At 53.3% G+C, this 7,408-nt stretch overlaps 2 protein-coding genes across 2 annotated transcripts; one reads left to right on the top strand and one right to left on the bottom strand.

Moving 5' to 3' along the window:
* The first annotated feature begins 410 nt into the window (after window positions 1-410).
* Window positions 411-2,325, top strand: LOC130597689 (C-type lectin domain family 2 member E-like). Its single transcript, XM_057406421.1, has 5 exons — window positions 411-455; window positions 740-832; window positions 924-1,108; window positions 1,206-1,309; window positions 2,181-2,325. Exons 1-5 carry the CDS (start codon window positions 431-433, stop codon window positions 2,323-2,325), a joined length of 552 nt encoding a protein of 183 aa, XP_057262404.1. The 5' UTR covers window positions 411-430.
* A 1,006-nt stretch (window positions 2,326-3,331) lies between these two features.
* LOC130597691 (butyrophilin subfamily 1 member A1-like) lies at window positions 3,332-5,302 on the bottom strand. The gene is made up of 3 exons (XM_057406424.1): window positions 5,049-5,302; window positions 4,322-4,417; window positions 3,332-4,102 (listed from the first exon to the last, which is right to left on the bottom strand). Exons 1-3 carry the CDS (start codon window positions 5,272-5,274, stop codon window positions 3,567-3,569), a joined length of 858 nt encoding a protein of 285 aa, XP_057262407.1. The 5' UTR covers window positions 5,275-5,302; the 3' UTR covers window positions 3,332-3,566.
* Between the last annotated feature and the right edge of the window lie 2,106 nt (window positions 5,303-7,408).

Below are 7,408 nucleotides of genomic sequence, written 5' to 3'. Positions count from 1 at the left end.
GGGGGGATCGGGAGCCTTTTAGGGACCACGGGAGCATCCCCGGGGCCGGGATGCGCCCCCATGGCCACAGGGATGGCAGGACCCGGCCGTGATGCAGGTACCGAAGCGCCATCCCCTTTCCCAAAGGCTGCTCGGGATGGGATGGGACACGGAGATGTGCTTTGGATGAGGCTTTTTGGGGGTGCTGGGGTGGGGATGGGGCTGAGGAGCAACGGAACCAATGCAACCAAGCAGCAGAAAGCAGGGAAACCAAACCTGTACTGGGTTCCTGAAGGTGGGAATGGTGCTTCCCTTCCTGCCATCAAGCAGATGAAGGGGAAATGCTGCTTTCCCCTGGGATTAAGGTACCCAAAGTCACGGATTTCCTCCCGAATATCCTCACAACCAGCAACTCTTCACTTCCACAGGCGAGGACCAGGCTGCCCCAGTGATGCAGAGAGCAGGGGAAGGGACCAGTAAGCACCAGTCTTGTACTGGGGACATTGGTTTGGGGCTTGTGGTTGGGCTCAATGTGATGGGAGCAGCTCCAAGAGCTCGGAAGGAGGATGGGAGGAAGGGCAAGGCTGCTTGCAGGGATGGAGCCCATTGCTTATGGAGGGAAGGGATGCACCGAGGTCCTTGGATGAGAGGACCCTGACCTGATCCTGTGTGTGTCCCCCCCCACGCTTTGTGGCTGGATTTAGGGGTTGAGGCACCCGTGGGGAGCTCTGGGTGCCTCCTCCATGCGTTTTGTCCCCAGGTTTTAGCCTCAAGTGCATCAAGGACAAGAAGGTCCCCATTGGGGTCACTGTGGTCGTGGCCGCGCTGCTCCTGGCCATCATCGCGCTGGCGGGTGAGTGGCCGAGGATGAGGATGGAGGAATCCATCGGCGCCGCCTCCTGCCTTGGGCAGCGCTCACCACCGCCCGTTCCGCTCGTTCCCAGTGAGGAAGTTCCCCTCCTGCCCCGCCTGCCCCGCGCCCGACCGTTCCAGCTGCCTGGAAAACGGGATCGGATACAGGCAGAAGTGCTTTTACTTCGTGGAGGACGAAGCGGAGTGGAACAGGAGCGAGAGCTTCTGCCTGTCCCTCGGAGCCCATTTGGCCGCCGTCGACGCGTGGGAGGAGCTGGTAAAGGGGGAATCCCTGCGGATCGGGAGCTGTTGGGAAGCACGTTTGGGATGCACCCGAAGGGGCAGAGCCTGAGGCTTGGCTTTAACCCCTGCAGCGGTTCCTCTTGCGCTACGGGGGCTCCCTGCACTACTGGATCGGGCTCCGGAGGGAAGGATCCGCACCCTGGACGTGGGTCAATGGGTCTCTCTTCAACGACTCGTATGTCCTGGCTCCTGCTGGGGACCAGGGGCTGGCGTGGGGCAGGGGTTGAATGCAAGAAGACACACACACACATATATATATAATGTATAATATATAGTATATAGTCTGTACTATATAATATATAATATAAAACATATAATTCATATATAACATTTAATATATAACATATAAGATATAAAAAAATAATTAATACATACTATGTAGTATATAATACGTAATATAGAATATGTTATAGTATATATAATTTATTATAATTTTATGTATTTATATAAAAATTATATATTTATTATAATAATTATATAAATATATAATATATAAATACTATATATTTATAATACGATGTAGCATAGTATAATATAAGCATGTCTATAAAAACATGTATATATTGTATCTATAAATATGTAGATATTATATATATTTAATACATTATATATACTATATTTAGGTTTTATGTACAGGATTTATATATAGGGTTAGGGTTATATATATTAATATACATATTTATATATATTTATACATATCTATATATATTTATATGTAGATAATTATATATATTGTACCTATAATACATACATATTTTACATGTGCATCTATAAAACATATATAATTATCTATATACATTTATATATACAGACATAACTTTAATGAGGTGGGAGCAAGCAAACACTGTTTGAGCTACAGCTCTTGGGCCGCATCCCATGGCTTTGTGGGCTTGAGGGCACAAAATCCCCTTGGAAAACTGAGCACATTCCCCCTGTTGAGGAGCAGGAAGCAGTTTTGTCCTGGCCTGGGAATGGTGCTCCCTGCTCCTCTGTTGATCCCAATGGGAGCTGCAACCCATTGAGTGCTTCTCTGCTCCGTGGGGCAGGTTCCAAGTCCGCGGGAGGGGACAATGCGCCTTCGTCAACGGAGACGGGATCAGCAGCGACTGGTGCTCCCTGATGAAGTACTCCGTGTGCAGCCACCCCCAGGCTGGGAGCCGCAGCCATCCCGAGGGCTGGAATCTCACCTGAAAACCTGCGGCTGCTTTGGTGCTCTTGGTCCTTCGGTGCAGAAATGCAAGGGAATTGCATGGGAGAAGATCCCAGCTTGGCCAAGGAGCCCCCGGGATGTGCGTTGGGAATTGCCTGGCACTGAGTCGTGTCCTGGTTTTCCTTGTGAGTTTTCCTCTGGTTTAAATGCCTGTGGCCCCTTCCTGGCAAATCCACAGCGCTGGAATGTGGGAATGGGGCTGATCCCTCCAGATCCGCTTCCATAAGCACCATCACCCATCACCGTGGCCTCATGCACGTGCTTCCTGTAAAAAGATTTACCCCATTCAGGGTGTTTTTGCCCCAGAACCTGAGCCCAGCTGCCACCATGGGCAGGTTCCTCCCATTTGCTTTCTGGTTTTCCAGCTCTGTTCCCAGTATCTGTGTTTCTCTTTCCCATAGCCCTACACGGGGACTACTTGGTCTAATAAATGCTACTTCTATCCAAACCTGCCTCTTTTCCCTAGACACCGGGGTCCCATCACCAATGGGGCATCTTCTTCCTGAAATTCCCATCCCTTTGCATTTGGATGGGTAATGGAAATGAGTCCATTGCCTTTCCCTCCCCTGTCACAGTGTAGAGACCCCCCCAAATTGCTCTGGCATCATTTACACACGTTTGGGCACCAAATTTTGGCTGATTTTGCCCCGTATTGCCTTTGAAATCCCACCTGGGGCAGCCCAGGGTGGGTGTTTGGGGTGAAATGAGGACAATTCCTCCCTCTTATAGTGAAACAAAATGTATTTATTCTATTGTGTGCATATTTATAACCCATCACACGTGAGACAGCCTCAGAGTGGGGAGCAGCACAAGGCAGGGGGGAAGTGAGCAGGAGCCCATCCTGTGCTGACAAAACCCCCTTTAACCCAAGGTATGAGCTCAAAGCTGCAGAAATTGGGGGGGGGGGGGGGGGGGGGGGTCATTCAGGTTGGGAGCTGGGCCAGGGGGGCACGAAAAGAAACCTTTGGAGGGGCTGAACTGGGATGGAAAACCCAAGTTTTCAGCTCGAAAGAAGCTCGGGGAAGCTCCATGAGGGAGCTTGGGATGGATTTAATGGTGGTGGCTTTCAGAGGGGATGAGCTGCACCCAAAACCCCCTGATGTAACCCAGTTATATAGAACCTGGAATGCATTATATGGAGGTAGGACCACGAGCTGTAATGGAAACGACTCCAAGACCTGGAATGTAAGAGCTGAGGAGCATCAGGGAGCGTTTCCAGCCATCACGAACCAACCCCAGCAGCGATTGACCCCTTGGCAGAGAGTCTGATGGTGGAGAGGAGCACGCAGAAGTAGGGGAACACCCTCTCCCCGCTGAAGGAGCCCACGGGGAAGGTGAAGATGCGCTGGCGGCTGCCCACGGCATAGAAGGAGACTTCTCCCACCTCGTAGTCCAGGTAGACCCCGATGCCCCCATTGCCCAGCGGGACGGAGGTGTTGGACGGGGCCGTGAGGGCCACGCAGAGCTCGTCGTACCTCTGCAGCCCCCAGATGTGGGCGCTGGGCTTGAAGAGGACCCGGCCCTTCCTCTGCACCGACTCCAGGGCCACCCCCACGGCCCAGAACCGCCCCGTGGCCTCCAGCTCCCAGTAGTGGCGCCCTGAGGTGAAGCCCTCCCTGCCCAGCAGGCAGGGGTCGGTGTCGAAGCGGCCCGGGGCGTCCGGCCAGGGGAGGCCAGGCCTACCCCAGGAGGCCTCCTTGAGGTCCTCGGACAGGATCACTTCAGGGCCCGCAGTGGCCGGGTCCAGGGTCACGTCCACTGGGGAGCAAAAGGGGAGGAATCAGAAACACCCCAGAAATCCCCATCCATGGTTTCTGCGCAGAAGGAGAAAGGGAGAGGTGGGAAAGGGAAGAGATGGGGCTGGGGATGCAGGAGGTAGAAGGTGAAGCTGCAGATCCTCTAACAGAGATCTCGCTTGATGCGACCCATAAACCATCAGGAATTGGGATGCTGCTCCTCTCCAGCCCCTTCTGTTACCTTCAAACTGCTTTGCTGTGTGATAGTCCAGGGCGAGATCCCACATGCGTGGCCGTGGCTTGAGGAGGAACGACATCGCTCCCTCCACGTCCTCCCCTCCAAGAGAGAGCAGAACTCGGTTATGGTCCTGTGGATGGGCCCGGCTCAGCCTTTTTGTGTCAGAAAACGGGTTCAGACACTGCGTTTAATCAAAATGCCTGAAGGAAACAATCAGTTTTTACCCCGTGGTTGCAAGGGAGCTTTGCTCATCTATGGGAAGAGCCAGAGGTGGATTAAATCCGTTAATTCCCTGGTGGTTTATCAATGTGCACAAGGGAGATAAGGGCGGGCGTGAGGGCCATGAAGAGTAATGGAGCCCCCAAGTGGTTGGATAAACCATGCAGAGCTCCAAACTAAACTGGTTCCCATGTGTTTTCCCTAGGAAGAGCAGCGAGTGGATGAGCAGCAGTGGTGAAATGGTGGGAAAACACCCTTCAAGGAAGATAAAAGCAGGAGATTTGCTGGTTCGCACCCAAATGTCCCCATTTGGTTGGTTATGGATAGACAGGGAGGAAAGAAAAACCACAACCAACCGCTGGAAAACACCTTTAAATCCAAAGCAAAGATCCTGAGGGCAAAGCAAGGATAAACCCGCTCCCGTCCCTCACGGATGGGATGGGAGAGTGTTCAAAATCCCCTTTCCCACCCCAAAATGAAGCCGCAGTGCTGGGAATTGCCCCATTCGAACCTTTTGTGTTGCTTTGAGGCTCCTCCGGTTGCTTTCCCACCTGGATTTCTCCCTCTTCTTGGGGTTTCCCCTCTCTTTGGCACCGGCTCCGCTCGATCCCAGCTCTGCTTTTATCAGCCAGGGAGGGAGGAGAGCCCCAATCTCCTGCCTGCAGATGGGGCCATGACACATTCAGGCGCCTCCTGCACCCTCCGATTGCGTCTTTTGTGCCCCATTTCAGGGCCATTCCCTTCGTTACTGATGAAGGGAAGGGAATAAAACCCCAGCAGTGACAAAAATGTGCATTATTGAATTCATTTTTACCCCCAAATCTGGCTGTGGGCACTTGTGCATGACAAAACCAAGCCAAAGATGGACAAGGGATGATGGGGTTAAACTCAAACAGGGGGAGTTCAGGTTAGATGCAAGGCAGAAGCTCTTCCCTGTGAGGGTGCTGAGGCGCTGGCACAGGGTGCCCAGAGAAGCTGTGGCTGCCCCATCCCTGGCAGTGTTCAAGGCCAGGTTGGACACAGGGGCTTGGAGCAAGCTGCTCTAGTGGAAGGGGTCCCTGCCACAGGCAGGGGTTGGAACTGGAGGAGCTTTAAGTTTCCTTCCAACGGAAGCAGCTCTCTGGTTCTATGGCTGCAGGATGAGGTGGCAAAACCTGGCAATGGGATGAGCTGGAGGGGATAAAACACGTTTAAAGCCAGCCGTGGGTGAGGGAATTTGCCTCTTCCCACCCAGGAGCCGAGCATGGGAACATCCCAGGGGCGGTTCGAGGACCAGCAACCAACATCCAGCCCAGAGGAAGCCACCTCAGTCACCTCCTGCTGCTGAAGAGGCAAACCCCTGCTCAGGACCAAGCAGCGATGGATGAGCAGCCGCTTGCTGCAGCCATGGAGCTTTTGGGGAGACCCATTGAGGTCTATGAGGTGAGATCATCCTCCCTACGGCACCCATCAGGCTCCTTATGGGAGAAGCTTGAAGGGAGTTGATTCCTGCTTTCAGGAGGTGGCTTTTGGGGGAAAATTTGCTTTCTTCCCCCCTATAATTTAGGATTTTAAAGGCAGGATTATACAAACGAGCTTCATGTTATGATTTCATTGCGGGGTGCATCCAGGAGAGGCTCCAGTCCCACCTGCGAGCTCTAAGGAAGGTGCTGGCGGAGCTTCTGGACTGGAGAATGAGTGAAGAGAAGCAGCGCATGGATTATCTGGTGAGGGGACCCTCCTTGTTCCAGCAGCCAAATGGGTCCCTGGGTAGGCTCTTCCCCCCTCCCCAGAAACACGTGGGATCGTCTCCGTGCTGCTTCCCAGCTCCCTGCAAAGCCCCGGATCCGGTTGGAGCCGTTGGCACAGATCTGGGCAGGTTTGGTGGGCGCCGCCTCCATGTGCAGCTGCTTTAAATCGCTTCCTTTTCATGGGGCCAGATCAAGCCCTAAAGGGACTTTCCTTAACGTGGGATTACCCCCCCCCACACACACACACACTTCCCAGGGGGTTTAGACTTCCAGGCTCCCCAATTTCCCAGGTTGGTTTTGGACTGGAAGTAGCAGCAGCAAAGGGAAAAGGAGAAGGAAGTGGATTGGATTCAGGGGTTATTTAACCCCTGGTCATTATTTCACCACATCCCTGCCCCAGCCCCAGCCAAAGCACGTTGTCCTTTAGCTTGAGAGGGACAAATTCAGGTCTTGGTCAGGGGTTCAAAGAGGGATTTTGGTGTTTCCCCTCTGAGTTGAGGAGCAAGGCCGAGCGGGGCCGCATCAGGGCCGAGTTCAAGAGGCTGCAGCAGCTGCTGGCAGAGAAGGAGTGTGCAGCACTGGCCCAGCTGGCAGAGCTCGATGCTGCCTTTGAAGCTGCTCAGGAGGAGAAGTCTTCGCGGGTGGCTGAGGGCATCACACAGCTCCATGTGCTCATTGGGCAGCTGGAGGCCAAGCGCCTGCCTCAGGTGAGACCCTGATGGAACCAAAAGTGCCCCCAAAGCAGTGACTGTGATGGGGAGTCCTCAAACCCCTTTTCTCTCCCTTTTAGGATATTGAGAGCATCCTAAGCAGGTATGTAGCACCTTCCCTGCACCCTTGAGACCCTGTTGAACATCCAGCTCCATCATGCCTCTTCCCAGCTGGAGCAAAATGAAGCTTCAGCTCCCATCTGGGCTCCCCACTGAGCTGGAAAAGAGCCTGAGCTCCTGCCGGCACCAGCGGGATGCTCTCCGGGAGGCCCTGGAGGAGCTCAGAGGTATTCGGGGGGAGAATTCAGTTACTTCAGGGTAATTCAGAGGCATTGCGGGACAAATTACGAAGTGTTTTGGCATTTGGCAGGAAATAGTTTAAAGGCAGGCAGCAAGCCCATGCCCACCTCCCCACCTGCCTTCCTTCTTCC

Source organism: Pezoporus wallicus, unplaced genomic scaffold, assembly GCF_028554395.1.
Source record: "Pezoporus wallicus isolate ANWC-B61680 ecotype Strahan unplaced genomic scaffold, APGP_CSIRO_Pwel_v1 contig_9835, whole genome shotgun sequence".
NCBI lineage: Eukaryota > Metazoa > Chordata > Aves > Psittaciformes > Psittacidae > Pezoporus > Pezoporus wallicus.
The sequence above is the reverse complement of the archived record's forward strand: the minus strand, read 5'-3'. Positions and strand labels throughout refer to the sequence as shown.